Here is a 22922-nt window from a genome sequence, read left to right on the forward strand (position 1 = left end):
GCTGACGTTTCGGGCCTAGACCCTTCTTCAGAAAATGAAGAAGGATCTAGGCCCGAAACGTCAGCCTTCCTGCTCCTCTCATGCTGCTTGGCCTGCTGTGTTCATCCAGCTCTACACCTTGTTATCTCTTTTTGTAAAGTGTTTTTTCTTGTAGTAGTTGGTCAGAACTAATGACTCTCTAACAACAATATTGCTGGATTGTTCTGTACAAGTTCACTTCTGCATACCCATTTGTTGCTGAAGGTTAAGTATAAAATGGTATCCAAGTTGGTGTCTTGATTTACAAACAAGAATTTTCTTTATACCTGCATAGTTTGCTTTTCATTATAAAACAAACTTTTTATAGCAATTATGATTTAAATCTAATATATTTCAATACATTATTGTGTATTTATTATTGCATATTAACAATGCTCATCCCAAAAATATTCCATCTCAAAATGCATTGAACAAGTGCAGTGACTTGCATTTATAATGTTATGCAGAATTTACCATGTACAAAGTCTATTTAACCAAATAGGTCAACGCCAATATTTAAGCTTCCTCCCAACTTATTTCATTTTGCCTTGCTACACATCCTAGTCCTTCCTCCAACATGTATTCAGCTTTTTAAATGTATCTGTGCTATTTGCCTCAATTATTCCATCTTGGAGAAAATTTCCCATTCCCTTCACTCTTGAAGTTTCTCCTGAAGTCCTCATTGTCATTAATGTAGCAAATCTTATCTTCATTATCCCTAGTGTGGGGCTCTCCCCACAACAGGAAACATTTTCTCTGCTTCTCGCTTATCAAACCCCTTCATGATTTGAAAAAATACTTATGTTTCTGGTCAGTCTTTGGTTTTTCAATCCTTCAAGTGTACTTCTGAGTTAGGTTTCATGATTGGTAGATGTTTGTACACTCTGTGGCTGTTTGAAGGTCGGTTTTACTTGTGATCTTTACTTCCTGATTAAGAAAGTAAAGTTGCCATAGTCCTCTGGACTATAGAACTGATCTCTCATTAGAGAGAGAGACAGCTGGTGATGGTTTAACCTGAGGGTTGCCACATTTCAGGTAAGGGGAGAGGTTGTGAGATAACCTCTACTGGTGTGAGAACTGAACCCATGTTGTTGGTATCACTCTGTCATAAACCAGTCATCCAGCCAACTGAACTAACTGACCTAACTTCCAGAATACTGCTACAGTAATAAGGACTAAATCTTCATTTCTTTTGGTTAAGTGCAAGTTGTGTTTTCTACAGCATCCTTTGCCATGAGCCTCAGTTGGAATTCTCACCAAATCTTACAAAACACGCCTCATTAACTACCTATCCCACTCATGTGGCGTGCCTATATCCATTTTGCCACAGGCTTTTCCCAGACCAACTTGCCACTCATCAGGTAAAAGAACAGCATAGTTTTCACCCACGACCTCTTTAAAAGCCTGCTGTACATTGGGACAAACACTGTCAGGCCCAAGCTGCCCTACATAGTTGCACCAGACATGGTAGACAGGGGGAAATTAACACACTGTGGGGAGGGTCCTGGAGGTCCTACTGGATGGGATGGTGTTGACATGGGACATCCTCCTCACCCAGGATGATCAGTGGAGACCACATGCCAGCCTGGACAAAATTGCCACTTGAATTAGAATAATATCAACCATATGCAGGGATGCACAGCACTTTGGGAAGAAGGTCAATGCATTTCTCCAATACCCCAGCATAAATGCCACTATATTCCTTCAGATACCTCACACACACTCTATCTCTGCTACCATATGCCATCCCACCAATGCTTATGCTCTGCAAACCTGTTGGATTATAACCTGGTGTCGTATGATTTTTGACCTTGTCTATCCCAGTCCAACACTGGCAACACCACATCATGTCTCACACTTTTACCTGCAACATCTTCTCTCACCCACTGTCCACCACCCAATCCACAATAGCGCACTCTGTGCTGCCCACTGACTCATTGGGTACACCTCCCCACATGCACCAAAAGTAGCACTGTGCCACCCACTTTCATCTCTTGTAATACCTGTCTCTCGTTGCAGGCGGAAAACAGTCCCCAACCAGGCAGAAGGAGCCAACATTGATGGCGGGATGCCTGATATTCAGCTTTTCACCCTTTGTGCATCTGACTCTGACTGCCTGGAGTGGCTGACTGGCTGGTCCAAGACCCTGAACTGATATCGGACGCTGCCCTTGACTTACTATACTGAGACCCATTGAGTGAGGGCTATCCCCCTTGCCTTGACTGACAACCTGCTGACAAGCATGACAAGTTTCCTTCTATTGTGTCAGCAAGGTAAGACAGAAGTAATATGAGTCCACTGGCTCTGGCTAAGGGGGCAAAGCACAAAAGGGCAAGGCAAGGCAAGGCAATGCAAGTAAGGATACTGTGAGCATTCAGGTAGGCTCAGAGTGAGTGAGTACGATGGCAGTGAGTGAAGAGCCCAGGGATGCAGCCTGGTCCAGTCCACAAGCTGGGTGCTGGGTACAGTGTCCCTGCAGCAACAGTATAATGACAGTTGCCGCTGCAGTCTGAAATGTAACATTGAAGTGCAGAAGCGTCCTCTGAGTGAATTGGAGATATGCCACATTGGTTCAAAGGCGCTGGGAAATGTTGGATATCAATGTCGGATGTCAATGTCTGTGGACGTGGTGAGCAATCCTTTAGATCTTGGTGCCCAGTGTCAAACACTGAGGTCTTTTGCAGCAAGCTGGTGAGATGAAATCACCAGCTGCCTGCTCTGATTTGCACGTTGAGATTTCCCATCATCTGGCTTGTTTGGTAAAATGGGAAGCTGAATATTAATGAGCAAAGGCAGGCCATTAATGAGGCCTTGAGCACTCTATAATTCCCTTAATTGATAACTGGTCATTGTCTGGACAAGATGGTTGGACTTGAAGAGCTAAGATCAGCACATCATGAAGCAAAGATGGCATTATGAGTTTATTTAACAGGTGGGTTGCACTCCATTTGTTATGCCATTAAATCACAACTTCCAACTTCTATAATTCTACCCTTCATCTCTGGCGCCTCGTGTCTTTCACTGTGCTGACTAACATCAAGCAAGGAAATCTTAACTACTGACGCCTCATTCAGTAATTTTCGTGATGTCCACGCTTTACCTTCTAGATTCAGTGCTGCTAATATTTTTGACCTTAACTCAGCTGCCATTCAGCAGCGCATAGCTACACTTGGTTGATCCCTTTCATTTCTCACCAAAAATACTCAACTGGCATAAACAAATAATGATTCAGCAATGTGCTATCATCTAAAACCATTTTACAATGGCAGTTTAGAGATGAAATCACCTTGAATGCAATAAGTCTGTGTGAGTGCAACAAAATAATAAAAGTTTAAAAATGTCTTCATCATTGCATATAATGGAAAATAATTCACATTTTATGAGTCACTATACAAACTATAGTGAAAATTTACACCAAATTGAGTGAACTAAGCGAGTAAGAGAACTAAATAATTGCTTAGTAATACAGAAATAAACATTGTTGAAACAGTCACCATGAAATTTTTTTTTTTTATCTTGCACTCATCAGACTGAAATGCAAGAAAACCAATATAAAAGGGAAACAATCCAGCATGAGGGCAGAGTGCAAACAAATTGGACTATGGTTGGTGTGGAGATGCAGCAAGAATCATTAACTGTTTTCAAATATATTAGAATATAAAAGGGAAATACTGCACAATGCAACATAAAAACTACAAGAAACTATTTAATGGAGACACACAAAATGTGTGAAAACATGGCAATAGTTTTACCTGGTAATGATTATTGCTTTTCAAATACTTTATCATTTAATGCAAGGAGATCAAAAGATCATCTAGCCCATCGTGTATGTGACTGATGCCTTACTTTTTGAAAGAGATATCCAATTAGGTCCACTTCCCTGCTCTTCCCCCGAGCTCTGAAATGGTCTCCTCTTCAAGTACTTATCCTATTCCTTTCTGAAAGTTCTACTGGGTTTACTTACTGGATATTGCAAATAAATGTTACTCTTAATCATGTATTCACGTTTATGTAAGTCTTGGAACTTTTAAATAATTAGCACATATAAAGTGTCGATAAAATACGGATATTACTAACATTCTGATATTCAAATAAATATCAAGAATTATTCAGTTTATTCATTTTAGTGGGTACAAAAAAGCACAATTTATTACACAGTACAATATTTTGTTTTGACTATACATTGTAGACTGAGGTGTAAACTATCATTCTTCTTCAAGTTAGACAGATGCAGACTGTGGTAGTTTGAATGACGTAATAATTGTAGTGAATGAAATGGAAACAGCAAACAAGAAGACAATTCATTTTCTTCATTACAAAAGTATTTTATACGTTAATAAGATGAGGCATTAATTTTTCTATATTGCAATGAAACATCCCTAAATGGTTAAAAAAAACTATTTTCCACTACTGATTTTTTTCTCATTAACATACTTTCATTAAAAAGCAAGCATTTTACTTTGTTCCTTTTCAAAGAAAAAAAATCTTCCTTTTTTAAAGAAAAGATAACATGTGCAGTAAAATTCACAAATTTTACTTATTATTTCCCTCTGTGGTTCAGTAGTTTTGTTTTCCAGTATAAGTGGTTCACGCCCATTTACTGTATGAATATTCTGAAATTTAGACTCAGGCTAATATGTTCATTGACTGCTATTTTCATAATGTGTCTTAGGACAAAAGCCAAGAGTGATTTTTTTTTCTAGCAATGGGTTCTTCACATTTGAATTTCTACTGGTAATGATTTCAATTCCTTATTGGCATGTATTTCTTCAGAAGTTCTTAGTTGCTTTGTTCTGCAATCTTGACAAAACTTGTCTGATATCAAATCAGAACTGGGCTGTTTTAAACAGAGCTCATGCACACTTTTTCCTGATGGTGATCTGTTTCAAGCAAATTCTCCCCAACCCTGCTCTTTGTCTTCACATTTATTGAGGATTCTTGTAATGTTTTCACAGTCTGTGGTGCATTACTACTAGTCACCGAAACTGTTGTGTTTTGTTTTATAAGGCACTCAAATAGTATTTGGTTTTTATGGTAGATCTGATGCTACTATAGCCAATCCTGGATTCTGTCTAATGGTAGGAACAGTGTGCACAGCCTTTGAGCAGTCTGGAGTCAATACACGGCCATTTTCTCCAACACTTCCAGTTATGGACAATCTGGCTTTGTTTCTCACAGCTTCCGAAAAGGTCAACTGGATTGAAAGAAAAAAAAATACTATTACTGTATGGCCTTATTTTGATTAAAAACAACAACAAAATACAGTAAACACCAAAAAGTCTTAGCTAAGAAATAAGCAGCCGAACACTGTACCATCCTCTTAAGTATTTCTTTTATGGCCATTGCTCAATATGTAAGCCAGCAGTACCACTAGACATCATACCACAACACTACATTACAAATGCACCACCCACTTTATTAGGCCCTAAATCCTACCCCTAAATTTTAACACTTTCGGTTCCATATACGTTGTAACCTTCTCTATATGTTGCTAAATTCTGGGTATTCTGCGAAGAAGTTGGATTAAAATTCTGTGTACTCTTTGCCACCTTCATTCTCTTCGCCTCTGCCCTGGACTTGTAACAGAATTCTACCAAAGCCACCAGCATTGCCAAACCAAGGCCTCCAACTAGAATATAGAAGACTCCAGCTACGTTGCTAAGGCTCAAAGCGCTCGTCTTGTCCTAAGAAGAAACAAGGCAAATTGATTAGACCATTGAAGAGATTGCTCATGTAACAAAGACAAGACAATACATTGACAAAACTATAACCCATATTTAAAGCAATTTATTGAGGAAATATTGTAAATGATTTGCATTGTCTAAAGTGAGGATATTATTTTGCACACATAGAAGTAACTGAATAGGATTTGATAAATGATTTGCTGCTATTAGCAAATCCTATCTGAAGATAAATCATGATATTGCAATATAGTGCATCTTTATTTGTCCTCTAAAATATCACAAGATTATAAAAGAGGTATTGATAATCAATGGGGCCTATATTGGAATGTTAATATTCTAGACTCTTTTTAAATGTAGCAGGAAAGCATCAAATAGATTTTCTATGCAATGTAGGTATGTTTTGAAGATGTTAAAAGGTGAAGTGCCATTTTATGCTCTGTGGTGTACACAATTCTTATACGTTAGGTATAACAATAATAGTTTTGAAGGTAACAAAAAGAAGAATATGGGAGAAAGATTATGTATGGCTGAACTTGACAGACTATTGTTTGCAAATCTCATTCAATTAATTAATGTAGTATAGAAAGTAACTGGTGCAAATGTCTCTGGGAGGAATTTTCACCTTTACTGTCTAGGCAAGGTCTGAGGTATTGCTGACCTGTTGTAGAGTTTGCCCACTTTCATTCAATTGATTCACCAGAATGTCATCTAAGGTTTTCTGAAACTTTACCTGTGAGTTATTATGTAGTATTGAGGGAGTAGTACCTCCCTTTGGATAACATTCAAATTGCTCTTTTGGTTGAATAACAAAAGATCCATGGCAGCAATCTAAGGGAGACATTCTGGACAACATTTCTCCTTCAACCACAAATTAACTGGTCACTTATATTATACTGTTTGCTGGGTTTTGCTATTTGCCTACTTAATATCAGATATTATACATTCAGAATAAGTCATTTATGGGTAGCGGTTTGTGTTGTTTGTGAGAAGCATGTTAAGATGATTTTTTGCTTTAAATAAACGGATAAAATAAGGCTAAAATTTCAGTCCTTTTTCATGTAAGTCATTCAACTGTAATGTTGATTGTTACTCTTAAAGGTTAAAATTATGTCTGGCCATATTTTTTGTCCTTGAATAGTTATTCAATGTATTATTCATTTATTACTTTTGTAATGTTTATTAGGTTGAATATATTGCACCAAAATTATCAGTAATGATTGTTAATGACTACTGCATTGAGACGTAGTGCTGTGTGTCCTAATTTTCAAATGCAGTAAACTTGATTTTAAGTCTTTCCTAATCTTGACCAAATATACCATAATTAACTAAGAGAGTTGAGAAAGTGTCATTGTGATTACACAAAAAAATGCAACATGTTGATGCTGAATATATCACATTCAGTTATAACTATATCTACAAGTTGGTATTTATACTCCTAAACTGTTCTGAGAAGACAACAGTAGGTCCCAAACTGCAGTGACTGACCTTACTTCCAGAGTCCTTGGCTCCACATTCACCTTTATCGTACCACCATTTGTTTTTCAGCTTGTCTAAGATGCCTTGCTCACTGAGTTTCAAAACTGCAAGGTTTACAGGAACTCTTCACGTGGAAAATAACATAAATAACATTATATATGTTATTTTATGTTATTCAATTAAAGCTACACAGAATTTATTTACAAAGTGATAAAGCGAAGCCCCAGAAGAAGTATGCTGCAAAGGCCCCAAGTACAGAAACAGACATATAACTGGGACCTGCTGTATCGCTTTAGGTAATAGGCACATACTGCTAGGAGAGTATTTAAATAAGAGCAAGTACAAATACTGTGAAACCAGAAATATTGGCAGCAAGGCTTTAAACACTGTTTTCATTGTTTAAAAACCTGTCAGAATTAAAGGAACTATAGACTATTAAATATAATGTGACGGACATATATACTTATATTATATATAATTTACAGAATGGCTGTGTTGGAAAGATGAGGCAAATATTTGTGCTTTTACAGTACTTGAGTCATCTTGCTACTTGTGAAAAAGAATAAAATTCTTCTCAAGATTTTAGCTGCTGCGGTTGTGCAACATTGACAGTTACAGTCGAGCTCATTTTATATACTAGCAGACGTACCCATTACTAGTAGCACTGTTACCCGCTTGTGGTGACATTGAGGCTAACCTTGGAGTCACCTCCCCCGCTGCCACACTCTCCTTTGTCGTACCACCATTTGTTTTTCAATTTGTCCAAGAGTCCTTGTTCATTCAGTTTTAAAACTGCGAGGTTAACAGCATTTCTTGAAACGATAAAACATACTTGTAAGAAAGTGCACAGCTGTTAAAAATTGAGACGGATGCGGACAAATAGTAATCTCTTCTGTTCCATGCTAAATGAAACTTTCATTTTGATTTGCACCTTTGACTCAGCAATCATGTTTTGAAAAGCCATCCTATCCAAATTCTTTAGTACAGTTAAGTACTAGATGAGGGGTTACCTTATTGTAAAGTCAGTGGGGGTGATTTTAACTTTTAGCAACATCAAACGACTGATTGGTCATCCATCATGATCCTTGCTGATTTCCTTTACTTTGATGCAAGGATAAATCAGACAGGATAAAATGAACAGCATCAATAAAAGACCATTAATCCAAACCACTCGTTTTACACACTTGTCAAAAGATAAAATTATCCCCAACATGTCTACTCACTTTGTGTCGTTTCAGGGCGAGCAAATTATATTCAATAAATATGCTACCATGAGGTAGAAAGAAACATTAGTGAAGGACAGAAATCAAATGGAAAACAGAACAAAGTCAGAACTCGTGAAAAACAATGATAAAATTGTCACTTGAATTGATCAATTTATACAATTTTCAGTGTGAATAGAAGCCATTTGCCTCACTGTATTGATGAAGGTACAAGCCCCACAGTGGAATGTCTATTCTAATTCCCCTCTACTCCCAGGACCTCACATCGTTTCTCTTGAGTTCCCTTAAAAGTTGTTATTGTCAATAGTTACTAGGTATTGCATTCTAGCATAATAGCCCAGATCTTCCAATAGAAAGATACTTGCTGCAGCAGTTTCAACAGGAGCTGTGCATCAGAATCATCTGGAAGTCCCAGTGCAGCTGACTTTGCAGGAATTTCCTGGGAAGTTGAAACTTCCAGTAGGCAACTACTTGGCATTTGAACTCTTCTGACTTTGAAATGGAGTCGGAGACATCGGAAGGTTCTGATTCACTTAACTGAATCGTTAGCCAGGTGAAGTGAGATAAATTAAAACTTGTTCTAACTCCATACCATCTGTAAAATTGACTATTCCAACTCACCAATGACAACCTCTTTCTCTACTCAACCTGACCCCACCCCCGGACCTAATACTTCCCAAATCACCACCACACCTGACTTCCCACAGAGGCCCTCAATCCGACACCCCAGCACCACCTCACCCCAATTCCCAACTCTACCATCTTGACTAGACATGACCATTCTCTGATTGGACCAGTCCTGACAACCACCACATGACATTCCCCTGCCATGTGACCTGACTTTCAACCTATCCCAAGCCCTCACACACTTACTTGGTACCATATTCTCTGCCGGCACCTGGATTCATCAATCCTTGGCACCTTTTCTCCTACCAATTGAGCACCTGTACTCGTCACCCATGTGACACTCCAATCCACCCAACATACCTGCCATTCTACCCCCTCACTTACCTTATCTCTCTGGCTGTCAAAATGGCTCAAGAAAGTAAACCATACAATTCTGCACTTACTGCTGCAAAAGGGTGTATGGTTTCAGCATTGACCCACTCTGCTGCTGGATATGAAGATTTCAGGACTCATCTATGCTGCTTTGTATTGGAAAGTGCTTGTCTTGGAAGTTTGCCTAAAAATCTGCACCAGGATAAGACTTTTAGTTTGACGTAGGCTGGAAATCGGAATTCCGACCTAGATCAGAAGATTCTAGCCATTGTATTTTCTACATTGTTCTAATAATTTTAACATTCCAAATTGACACACATGTAAGAATTATTTACTGACCCATTCCTACCTTGGACTGTATTGCCAGAGAAAACCCAGTAAAATTGACATAAATGGCAATACATCGGAGCATAAATAAACGGCTCAAGATATCTTGAAGTTTATCTGTGAGAAGGCCCATCAAACCTAATGAAAAAATGTAGTGATTTTTCTGTAATTCAACATGATGAAGCAGAGTGGGAAGCTCTTCATCAAAATGAAGAATTAACGTTAATGCCTCAACTGGCCATACTGAGAGAACAGCTCTGAGAATGAATATACTGCTAGCAGTACCCAATTTATATAATACAGAAAACAGCCTTATATCTTGCTGGATATACATACACTGACAATGCATGCTTGGCAAAAAGCTTGTATGTCAAGCATGCCAGACTAGCATGCAGGCAATCATGGCCTCTTTTCACAAGCCAAAACTAGGATCTTGAAATAACAAATCATAAAATGATTGTGTCTGCATAAGCAGTCTTGGAAATATGTACTATGAGCATTGAGTCCTAATAGACTTGGTCAATCCAACAAATCGTGACATTTTAAAATATCTGCACTTTGGAATACACAACTATATACTTCTGATGTAACATTTAAAAGAGCTGAAATGTTGTTGTAGAAAGGGGCATTTCTATTATGTTCTTTTTGTAACAAAATGGGTAATGATAAATATACTAAGCTGTTGGTTTTCCTTTTACCCTTTCAGTATTGGATTTCCTTAATGGCTTTTGAAATATACATCTGATAATATCTGCATGAAATGATTTTCCATCTAACTGGAGAAATATACGAATAACGTATCATTTTATGTACAGTGGCTTTCTAACTGAACTGGATCTAAATAATCATATACAACAGGCAATATAGTGGACCAGTTCTCTGGGCCTGCTAATACTTAGTCTCATAGAGTAGTGAGGTGCAAGTTTTGGCACTTGTTTTCCAACATGTGGGTTTCTGATTCCAGCTGTGAGACACATGTGTTCCATCACAGATGATCCAATGAATATCAACATTAATGGACAAGTGGCAAATCCTCATGTTTCAGACTTCAAAGAAAGTTCACCACCTCATTTAGTTCAAGTACAGAATTACAGAATTAATCACATCAATCAAGATTGTTGGAGAGAGAATGCATTGCTATAAATCCAGCCAGTATTTTGTTCAAGGGTTGGTCTCAGAAATGCATGAGAAAAGTGTGACAGAGTGGCAAGATATATCTAATTTCCATATGTCTGCAATTATGAATTATCAAATGGCTATTTCACTGGTATACATGTGTCAGAATAGCTTCATTCTTAATAGTCAAACAACTGCCCAAAATCAAAACCAGGCCACATTAGAAACCCAAAGATAACAAAGAATTTTCTTGACTGGTTCCCCCTATCATCAGGTTCAATATCTACCCCTTTCATCATTGACAATTTGTGGCTGCATTATGATCTACCTCAGCACTACCTCTGTTTCTTTTCACTGAGACTGTCAAGAAGTAAATAGCAACAATATCATTGGACCGTCATCAGGTTCAAGTTCCACCGACTCCATGTCATGAACCATCACACAGGTGTCCCTCCACTATTGCTGGCTTAATATCACTTCATAGCCTCTATACCAGCTTAGTGCCAATTCATGCTACCCATCCTCCCATTCACCATCTCTTTCCCTTATACCTTCCATGACAACTCACCCAGTTTCCTCAGGACCCAAGTTGAGAATAAATAAAATAAAGTTCTGTCTGCTTTGATGACTTCAGACTTATTGTTGATTAAAAAAAATCACTATACTTGCATTCCTTCAATAAATAACTAATTTCCCATATAACAACAAGTACTTGTATTCAGCCTCACATCAAAGACTTTATAAGCCCCTGGAACTGTAATGTTGACAGGTAATCAACTGTGTTGAAAAGTTGTGAAATTAATCACACAGGGAATTAAAATGCCTTGACAGCTTGATAGTTCCAATGAGTTTATCTACTTTTTTACATATACCAATGTTTTCTTTTAACAATCTTGTTGGCCAGAGGACACTTGACCTCTTCCAAAGAATACTGTACCTTTCTAAAAAGGTATCATCCCTCTCCAAAAGGTTGGCCTACCTGTCCAAAAAACTATCATACCTCTCCAAAGACATCCAGTAAGTTTAGACCTTCCTTGAAAAGTGTAAAGCCCTCAAATCATGTTTTAGCCATTCACTCATGAAAATTGGATCGGTTTGAAGCTACATGTTCATATATACAGTCACCTCAGTGAACTGCAAATGTGCAAATTATAACCTGTCCCCATTTCCCATCCCAGCTGGATACTGGGTTCAGGAATGGGACTTGTAGAATTGAGGCTGAGGTACAATTATATTAAGCCTCTTCCTCTTTCCAAAAATCAGGCCTAGGACTGCAGTAATAGTTGAAAGAGAAGGTGATAACTACTTTAACAGGTCAACTACATGTAGTATTGGTACAATCATATCAAATTTAAAAAAATGGAAAAACAAGTTTGGTAACAGTGAAAAGTGAGGGACAGATAAGTTCCCTTGCAAGCTGTGTAGTTACTGCTACATTAGCCAATGGGAAAGTTCAGGCTTGTCTTTTCATTGCTACCCCAGCATAACTTGATTTGGACTTTCTTCGCATAAGAGTCAGGATGTCAAATTTGTGAGAAAACCATCTCTTTTATGGTCACAAACTGTTCTTATCCCTGCAGACACACCAGACCTAACAGGAGTGGAAGCAGTAACAAAAAATACTGGTTATGTCAAATAATGTCCATGATCTTAGGCATTTGAACATCATTAGTTGTGAGAATGAAATACCTGGTAGTTACTGGGATGAAGGTTCCCTAGAAGAATATAAGAGAGATAATTGTATGATCTTGCACTCCTGATGGATATCATACCATATGGAAATGTGAGTTAAAGATGTGGCTACAACACCATAGCCCTGATTCTCTGATTCACATTCCCTATGAAAGTAATTACTCATCTGGAGCACAGAATCGTAGAATAAACTTCTACCTACTGGATAACACAAAGCTTTGAAGTGAAGGTAGTGATGCTATAAAATGTAATTTAAAATGTTTCCTTTCACTGGATATTCTAAAATGCTCCTGCCAATATTACATGTATCCTGCTATCTATAATAATCTATTGACAGTATAGCACCTTGACAGGCTGTGAAGACTGGGTAAGTTATATAATTAAAACAGTTTTCTTCTTTCTACTGAGCATATTGCTAAATGTTCTGTAAAATGAATGGAAATTAAACTTGTTTGCCGTGCAGTTCTTGATACCTACACTAAAATTCATGTGTGGTCTATTTGTTGAGTAAGAAAAACCGCTGCGTTATAAAATTGCTGAAGTGGAATTGTTTTGCTCTCCCTCCCTACAGCTTTTGTGTCACTAAGGAAAATGCAATCGATCTATTTTTCACTCCTGGAACATTCATTACCTGCATACTTTTTAAAGATGTGGAATGAGATCATGCACATACCAGTCACACAAGATAAAAGAAATACAAGGGACATCAGGGTAGGTGGAATACTATAACAACACAATGACATATTGTTATACTATCCCACCCACCTTAATGGGGAGTTCTTAGGCGTTGCCACTCCATATCCTTTGGAATCCAGGTTGCCTCCTACTTTCATGGTATCGCACGGTTTTCTTTGCTCAATATATTCGTTCATTGTGGACTCCAGAAGGAAAGCGAACTTGCCCTTGGACTTGCGAACTCGTGCCACACCCTCAGCTGTGGTCTTGGTGAAAACAGAAGGTTCTGCAGATTTCATGTAGGCCCACATTTTTTCATATATTGCTATTTTTGATCTCTGGAAAAAAGAAACTGGAATCAGCACAACTTGTATTTATCCAGCTCCACTCACATAGCAAACACTCCAAGTCACTTAGAAGCTGTGCAGTAACTGAAGAATTTGGTGCGATGACTGGATAGACTGGAGAAGCCAATTTGTTCTCTTTAGAGCAGAGAAGGATAAAGGAAGATTGATAAAATGATCAAAGGTTTATAACAACATAAAATGAGAGAACCCGTAGTTTGTTACAGTGCAGCAAAGGGCCAAGGAGCCAATAAAAAAAGTCCTACCGGACCATGGTGTTCCTCTGTCATTGCAGAGAGAGACTGGTGGTGGTTTAACCTCAGAATCGTCATGCCTTGGGTGAGGGGAAAGGTTGAGAAGGAGAGTACTTGACAGTAACTTCAAGGGAATTGAACCCACACTGTTGGCATGACTTCTGTATTGCAAACCAGCCATCCAGCCAGGTGAGACTATTGTCAACACAATATCTTTGAACGAGCAATTTAGCTACTGCCCCTTCTCTGCTTCTCCATGTAGCCCTACACATTCTTCTTTTTTAGATAATAATCTGACTCCCTCCTGAATGTTCAATTGAACCTGCCTCCACCATAGTCTTAAACAGTACGTTCCAGATCCCAACCAATCATTGATGAGAAAATTTATTACATCTCTGTCGCTTCTTTTGCCAATGATCTTAAATCAGTGCTCTCTTGCTCTCAATTCTTTTATCAATTGTAACTGTTTGTCCCTGTCAACTCTTCAAACCCTTCATGATTTGGAATACATCTATCGAATTTCCTTTGGACCTTCTCCGAGGAAAACAATTTAAACCTTTTCAGTCTATTTATGTAATTGAAGTTCCCCATTGTGGAACCATTCATTTGATTATTTTGTGCATTCTCTCCAATGGCTTCATGCCTTTCTTAAAGATTGGCACACAGAACTGGATAAAATTCTCCAGCTGAGGCTGAACCAGTTTTCTATAAAAGTTAAACATGGCTTCCTTGTTTTTCTATTCTATGTCCCAATTAATAAAGCCTAGGATACTATATATTTTACTAACTACACTCTAAACCTCTTCTGGCACCTATCATGCACATACACCCTTAGGTCCCTCTGTTCCTGTATCCCCTTAGAATTGAACCCTTTATTCCAAATTGTCTCTCCACATTTTCCTGACTAAAATGAATAACTTCATTCTGCATTAAGTTTCATTCTTCCATTTAGGGTGGCATGGTGGTTCAGTGGCTAGCAGTGCTACCTCAACTGTGTCAGGGGCCCTGGTTCAATTCCACCCTCTGGCGAACGTCTGTTTGGAGTTTACACATTCTCCCCATGTCTGTATGGGTTTCCTCTGGGTGCTCTGGTTTCCACCCACAGTCCAAAGATATGCAGTTTGGGAGGATTGGCCATATTAAATTGCCCACAGTCTCCAGGGACGTGCAGGTTAGGTGGATTAGCCATGGGGAATACAGGGTTACCGGGATTGTGTAGGGAGGTGGGTCTGGGTGGGATGCTTGTCAGAGGGTCAGTGTGGACTCAATGGGCTAAATGACCTGCTTCTATGATTTCACCAACTTATCTACGTCCTTTTGATTTTCCATACAATCTTTCTCACAATTCACAATTATTCCAAGTTTTTATCATCCACAAATTTTGAAACATTGTCCTGAACAGTGAGGTACAGCATATTAATATACATCTTGGGAACAACAGGGGTCCTAATTCCAACCCTGGGAAATTCCTCTGCAAATTTTCTTAGAGTTTGTAAATCATCTGTGAACCACTACTTTGTTTTCTGTCATTCAGCTCATTTCATTTCCATATTACTGCTATCCCTTTTATCTCTTGGCTGGACAGCTGGTTTGCAATGCAGAGTGACACCAACAGTGTGGGTTCAATTCCCACATGGACTGAGGTTACGATGAAAAGATTCCTTCTCAACCTCTCCCCTCACCTGAGGCATGGTGACCCTCAGGTTAAACTCACCACCAGTTATCCCTCTCTAATAAATGAATAGTCCTATGATCTGGTAAGATTATGGCGAATTCAACTTATATTTTACTTCTGTTGTTATTATTCAGCACTTTATTAAGTACCTATACATCATATCAACATCATTACCCTGTTCAACCCTCTCTCTTAACCTCATTATAAATGTCAGCAAATTAGTTAAACACAATTTACCCTTATACCACTGCATTTCCTTAGTTAACTTATATTTGTCCAAGTGACTGTTAAGTCTGTCACAAATTTTTGTTTCTAGAAGCTTCAACACCACCATAGTTGAATGGTCAGGCTTGATGTCCCTGGCTTATCTGTACACCATTACTTGAAGAAGGGTGTTAACTTTTGCAATCTCTGGTCTTCTGCCTCTTCGGCTGACTCAAAGGAAGACTGGAAAACTTTAGCCAATGCCTGCATATTTTACATTCTGAATTGTGTGTCCTTCGATGCATGTTCTCCAGTCATACTGCATTATCAAACAATCTATCAAATGCCTCCTCTTTGTCAATATTAAATTCTTCAATCTGAACTAATCCCTCTTTCCATCATACTTTTTTCCCTGGTAAAGACAGGCACAAAGTATTAATTTCCTATGTTAGCTATGCTATCGGTTTTAGTCCTAAATGTCCTTTTGTTTCCGAATTAGCCACAAACTTATAGTATTTATATGCCTTTCGAAGCTTTTATGTTAGTTGCCAGTCTGTTTTTACACAATCTTTATGCCTTTCTTTTTTGCATCTTCACTTGCCCTCTGAGCCTTCTATGTTCAGTCTAGTTCTCAGTTGTACTTTCTACCTGATATCTGTCATAGGCACATTTCTTTCTTCTTTATTTTACTCTTCATATCTTTCAATATCCAAAGGAGCTCGGAATTTTCTTGCCCTACCTTTCCCCTTCATGAATATATACTTTGAAATATAGCTAAGCCATCTAATGTTTTTGAGAAGATTTGGAGCTTGGGTTGTGGCTGACGTTGTAGATGTGCTCGCCAAGCCAGTGTGTTTGGTTGTAGACATTTCGTCACCCTGCTAGATAACATCATCAGTGTGCCTCTGGTGAAGCATTGGTGTTCTGTCCCGCTTGTTATTTATTGCCTTGGTTTTCTGGGGTGGTTGGCATTACTTCCAGTTCTGTTTTCAGTGGTTTGTGTATCGGGTCCAGTTCAATGTGTTTGTTGATGGAGTTCCGGTTGGAATGCTTTCAAGGAATTCCCTTGGTTGGCTTGTGCTATTATGGATGTGATGTCCCATTCAAATTTGTGTCCTTCTTTGTCCGTGTGTACTGAGACCAGTGAGAATTGTTTGTGTCCCTTGGTGGCTAATTGGTGTTTGTGTATCCTTATTGTCAGTTTTCTTTCAGTTTGGCCTATGTAATGTTTCTCACAATCCTTGCATGGTATTTTGTATATTACGTTAGTTTTATTGGTTATGGGTGTGGGATTCTTTATATTCGTCAGTAGCTGTCATTGTTGGTGGTATGTTGGTTGTTGGTTTGTGGGCTACCCTGATACCTAGGGCCTGGGTAGTCTTGTGGTCATCTCTGATATGTCTCTGATGTACGGTAGGGTGACTAGTGTATCTGGCCGTGTTGTGTCTTCTTGTTGTGGTCTGTCACGGAGGTAATGGCGGATACCCAAAAAGCACAATCTGCCGTTACCTCCGCGACAGACCACAACAAGAAGACACAACACAGCCAGACACAATAATCACCCTACCGTACATCAGAGACACGTCAGAGATGATCACAAGACTACTGACTCCTGTCTCTTTTTGGATAATTAATTACCCTATTATAATTGCTCTCTAATTAACATTATTATAATTCTCTTACTTCTCTGTAATTTCCATGCAAACAAGTTCACATAGTAATTCTCCACAGTTTTAATCTTTGTTGCTAAGATATTATTCTACTTTACTGCTTTGGAGATCAATAAAAGAGTAAATCTCAGCTGTCTAAGAACCTGTTTCATAAATAGCAGACAACCCTCACTTTATTTAAGTTATCATTAATTTTACCAGTCTTTGTTTAGGCCACTAAATGCAACATTTCAATGTACAAAGATGCTCCATTTCACTCCCTAGTCAAAACATTCCCAATAATAAGCAAAAGATACTGTAAAAAAGTGAGCACAAAGAATGATAGTCGTCAGGAAGAAAAAGAGACTACCAAATAAAAAGGATAGATATGACATGAAACAAAGTGTGACAATATTTCTGAGTGCTGGATCAAATGGAAGCATCATTCTGCATCTCAGCAGAAACCTTGCATTTTTTTCATCCATTCAAGCCTGTTCCTTCCACATATCAAGAACATTCAATCTTATCATAGCCTCTACCACATCTAGTAAAGTTTTGCAAAACATTCCCTAACCTTCAAAGATAATTGGATGGATCTTCAGAATATTCTCACATCTCTACCATTCAATACTGGCTTGCTGATCTCTACAAACAGCAATTTTCTCTCCACTTTCAGCAACATTGGAAGCATTGTGTAATATGGAGAGTTTGATCATTTTAACCAGTAGCAATTGTTGCATCTTCCCACTTTCTTCAATTCCATGCTGGCTACACATATATCCCTCTATGTTTGATCTGACTGAATATGGGCTTACTTTGTTAATGTAGAACACCTAACCCTATCAGACACAGAGAGGCTTACTCTGAAAAATTCTTTTGTAGAACCTGAGTCCAGTGTTCCGTAAGCAATTTCAGTTTGCTTTGAAAGATCTTCAGCACTTTCTATAGGTGACACCATTCTCTCTACAGTCAGGAAAGCAGCAAGATTTGCCGTGTAGGAAGAAATTATAATCAGAGTGAAGAACCACCACACTCCTCCGACAATGCGTCCAGATAGAGATCTAAGTATTTAAAGAAAAGTATAGCTTTTAAATAATATTCTGGACAGCAAGAATGACACATCTAATTCAACAAATTACAGGTCTTTGCATCATATGTTGTCACAATCAAAAATGTTTTTATCTCTCTACATTATATTGCAACTATTTCAAATTCAATTTCTACTTAACAGACCCTTATTTAAAATGCCTCTGTTTTCTCAGTCAGCTCAATGCAGTAGCTTTGGAAAGGTTGTTTTGATCGCAGGAACAGTGACTCAAGCTGCCTGGTACTGCGCGTAACATGCCTTCTTCTAGCGAGAGCATATGGGGAAAAGAATATGAAGTGATATGATTCCAATTTCTGTTAATTCTAATGGGAAACAACACTCAATCAAATAAAGTTGTGTTGCCTCCAGTCCCTGCACTTTTCTTCTCCTCAGTCATGTGGCAACTATCCAATTATGCTAGGTGTGACAATGGCATTGTGGTTTAAGTGCCTTGCCACCTATGAAAATGTTTTGAAAACTATAGTAAAGCACAGATTAACAATCCACTTTGTGAGATTTATATTTTGCAAATGTACAATTGAAATCCAAGCTCATGGCGACACTAAACTCTAGACAGTCTAACACTGTAAAGTTATGGAACTTTAATGCGTATCTTCTACGGCTTACAAACAACTTTCAATAGCCATGAGAGGCAAATTAATTGGTGCAACAGCAGACTGCTAATATTTGGCAAAGAAAAAAAACTGGGCAGTAAGATCTGCTCCTTCATTACCAAAACAGTCTAATTTTCTTTGGATACTGCACACTTTCATATTTAGGCTATTTTGGCTGACATAATGTTACCAATTTAAAAAAAAATTGTTTAAAATTCACAGGATTAGAATACACTCGTCTTGCTGCCTTTACAAACATCAAACTGGAGTATTATTAACTTGAATTTACATCATGTTTATGGACATGGCCAACAAATTGATGCTAGTTTCTGTAATAACTTGCAGCATCCTTCCAATGGATATACTTAGGCTGCCAGCTCTCAGATGGTCAATGCAACTTTCGAAAGAATTTTACTTAAAAAGGTGATTAAAAAACATAAATGTTTAAATGATTGACTTTGAAATATTTCTCACAGAGGGAAGATAGCATTTTTATAATAAAGATATCAGTTTGCATATTGTATTATTACATCAATAATGTCTAAGAATACTGAGCTGAACGAAAGCAATAAACAAGCTATGTGCAGAATTCAAAAGGTGATGCAAGTGTCTAGATCATTCAATGAGAGAAAGTTGTAATCAGCAGCAATGATCAATGAAACAGGACACTGCTGCTTTAAAATGCAACTCTCCTGATAACACTAAAGGAGTAACCAGACACTATTGATAGCACTTACTGAGTTACTGAAAACTGGAAAATTAAACTGTAATGTAAAAATCACAGCACAATCACAAGAACAGAGGGAGAGAAAGACAGAAGACAGCAAAAAGTAATGATACAAGAAACCAAAACATGAAAATATGGTAAATATTAATTTATTGAGACAATGAGTGTACAGAGAACAAAATAACAGACACCACATGTACAATTACTACTAAACAGTAACATTTCCTTAAAGCAGCACAGGAATATCTTGCATATCAGACTGTAAGAATCTTTCTTACCGTAAGAAATTATTTCGGAAAGCTCTACCCTGATCATTGCAAAACAGCAGTTAAAAGTAGTACTTTGATTTTGGCATCTTTTCATCAACAATTTTTGTATTGCAAGACCATGTTGCTACTAATGCAAAGCAGTGATCAAAGTGAAAATAACATTTCCGTGGTGTAGTACATTCATTTATAAGTGCATTCATCCAATGATACAATTAAATATTAGCAGTTTATATACTTCTGTAACAAAGTGATCTCAGGTTTGTTAAAGGTTTGCTTTTCTCCTGTTGCTAATAATAGCTTAAGATCAACATCAATGTAATGTGCTAATGCAGAATACAGTGCTATTCAAGCCACATTTGATAAAATTGGGAAATATAGAAAATAGTGTGGAGCTGGAGGAACGTAGCAGGCCGGGCAGCATCAGAGGAGCAGGAAAGCTAACGTTTTGGGTTGGTACCCTTCTTCAGAAAGCAACAAACAAGCTATGTACAGAATTCAAAAGGTGATGCAAGTGAAGAAGGGTCTGAAAAAGGGTCCAGACCTGAAACGTCAATTTTCCTGCTCCTCTGATGCTGCCTGGCCTGCTCTGTTCCTTCAGCTCCATGTTGTGTTATCTCTGACCCCAGCATCGGCAGTTCTTACTATCTCTATATAGAAAATACAATTCTTTAAGGTATTTTTGCTTGGGAATTTCATATTCGAATTTTAGTTGGATTTAAGAAACAGGGTATGAGTGAAAACCTTTTTGACAGAAATATTGGCAAAGCTACTACTTTTATTCTTTCTGTCAGGAGTGCTATAGTTGATGGAGACAATCAAAGTGAGTGTAAATTTATTATTGCATCAGTGGACTTAAATCTGCAAAGGGAAATACCATTCAATCTGTGGTACTTTATAAGGAAAGTGATCCAATAAAGTGTGGAATATTACAGAACATATAGCTACATGAGATCTAACAACAGTCCACACCAATAGATTGTATTTGCTGACAGTGTTAGGTCTCACCCTAAATCTCTGAATGGACTGTCCCAAACCCTATGGGCTTCGTTGAAAGCTTTGAATACTGCTCCTATCACTTTAGACTCCAAGGACTGGATTGTCCTCTAAGAGATGGAAATCAGGTGCCAGATTCCATTCAGAATTGCAAACCCGACTCCTCTACCAGCCTGCCTGGAAGTCAGGTCTTCCAGAGGTCAGGCCTTCATGATCCTAGAAATGTGTCTGCTGCACTATTAGTAGCTGCGGCAGAAGGGCTGGGAGTCACCAGGAAGGGGGGACGGTGTGGTGTCACACACTAGCTCAAATCAGCAAACACTGCTGTGGCTGCCGTTTGCACAATAATGTTTGAGGACAAAAGTTGTCAAAGTTCAAATTTCCCACATTTCAGAGGGAAGTTCGAGGCCTGGAAGCCAGGTCAAGGTAGGGTGATAATGTATTTTATAATTTGTGTATTTTTGTACAACATGATCGACCACCTCAGCCATGCTCAACCTCCTTCAAGTTGCATCTTTGCAGCTTACAATTAACCCTGTGCCTTCCTCCATTGAGTAACTCTAACGCTCGACAGCTGTCGAACTCTGGCTGCCTCACCCGACTTACTAGAGACCAGCTTTTAATGAACCCACAATGATCTAAATTCCCTTGTCATTAGGAATGGATGGATTTCAGGGCATATGGTGGAGGGCGGAAAGGAAGGTGAGACTTCTGATTGTGCAACATCGTGGTCATTTTTGGCCATTTGTCCCACCTTCATTCTGTCCTGATTCAGGAGAGGAAAATTCAGCCGTTATGCCCTGGCGGTATGGCTACTGGGCTTTCTGCACAGTTTTTCATGGTGTGGAATATGTGGATAGTCCATCAAATAGGTAATAGAAAGCGTCTGATAACCTTACTTTAAAAAACTCACTGCTACATGTTTTCTACATGTCAGTATGGATCTCCATTCTGCAGTGCTATTGATGAACTCTAATGAGTTTTGCTCCACTTAGCACAACATCCAATAGTACTTTTTCTGTAGTTAGCATTGACGAAGAACTATAGTGCCATAGGCACTGTGGAACATTTTATAAAAGAGGTATTTTCTTTCCCTGTTGAAAAGATATAATGTTTAAGGCAGTCTTAATATTTACAAATGTCTGAATGGAGAAATTAATTTTTCACTTAAATATAAATTGCTGACATGAGAAATTCCCTAATAGTATCTAAAAATTCAAAATATCAAATCCTTCTGTTACAGCATTGATCAAGAATGTTTAGAAAATTCCTTTTTAAAATATTGGCTCCAAAATACACGGACTTGACAAGCATTAAAATAAACTGTATTTTCTCCCCCAAAGGTGTTGACTAAGGTAACTGACCTTAGACATCATGGCAATGAGTAGTGCAGTTGATCTTAGTGACCCTGGGCTAAGGAGGAGAAAGATCATCCAGGATAGCTTGGATCCTTCATTTATCTGGGTATTCTTGATCAGTAAGCAGTGGTGAGTTATTTGATAATGTAGCACTGAATCCCTACAGTGCAGAAAGAGGCCATTTGGCCCATCAAACTTGCATCCACCCTCCGAACAACATTAATGGCCTAAACATTAACAACTCAATTTAAAAACCGTAGCATAATATGTGCAATGAGTACATTACTATTTAACTGATCAGTAAAATTATTAATAATTTTGCCAGATTTCAATAAAGTAGATAAGGAACAAATGTTTCCACTGGTAGGAGGGAGGGATTGAAGGTAATTGCCAAAAGAATTATACAGAATATGAAAAGATGTTTATGCAATGAAATGTTACAAAGTAGAATGAACTATTGAAAAGGATAGTGGAAGCAGACTCAATAGCAATATTCAAAAAAGAAGTTGCAAAGATAATACTTTCTGGATAACGGGAG

The 22922-nt window shown here is 38.2% G+C and overlaps 1 protein-coding gene across 3 annotated transcripts in view; it reads right to left on the reverse strand.

Moving 5' to 3' along the window:
• Positions 1-4903: 4903 nt before the first annotated feature.
• Positions 4904-22922, reverse strand: part of gria4a (glutamate receptor, ionotropic, AMPA 4a) — a 222242-nt gene continuing 204223 nt past the window's right edge. The window contains exons 12-16 of one of the 3 annotated variants that reach the window (XM_048597758.1): positions 18199-18397; positions 13301-13548; positions 7188-7302; positions 5568-5702; positions 4904-5212 (exon numbers count right to left, since the gene is read on the reverse strand). In XM_048597758.1, coding sequence (XP_048453715.1) covers positions 5048-5212; positions 5568-5702; positions 7188-7302; positions 13301-13548; positions 18199-18397 — 862 coding nt within the window. In that variant the 3' untranslated portion in view covers positions 4904-5047. Of the gene's footprint in view, positions 5213-5564; positions 5703-7187; positions 7303-7875; positions 7991-13300; positions 13549-18198; positions 18398-22922 lie in introns of all 3 variants that reach the window. The other 2 variants (XM_048597757.1, XM_048597759.1) reach the window with 2 other exon arrangements.

This window comes from Rhincodon typus, chromosome 6 (assembly GCF_021869965.1).
Source record: "Rhincodon typus isolate 14 chromosome 6, sRhiTyp1.1, whole genome shotgun sequence".
NCBI classification, from domain to species: domain Eukaryota; kingdom Metazoa; phylum Chordata; class Chondrichthyes; order Orectolobiformes; family Rhincodontidae; genus Rhincodon; species Rhincodon typus.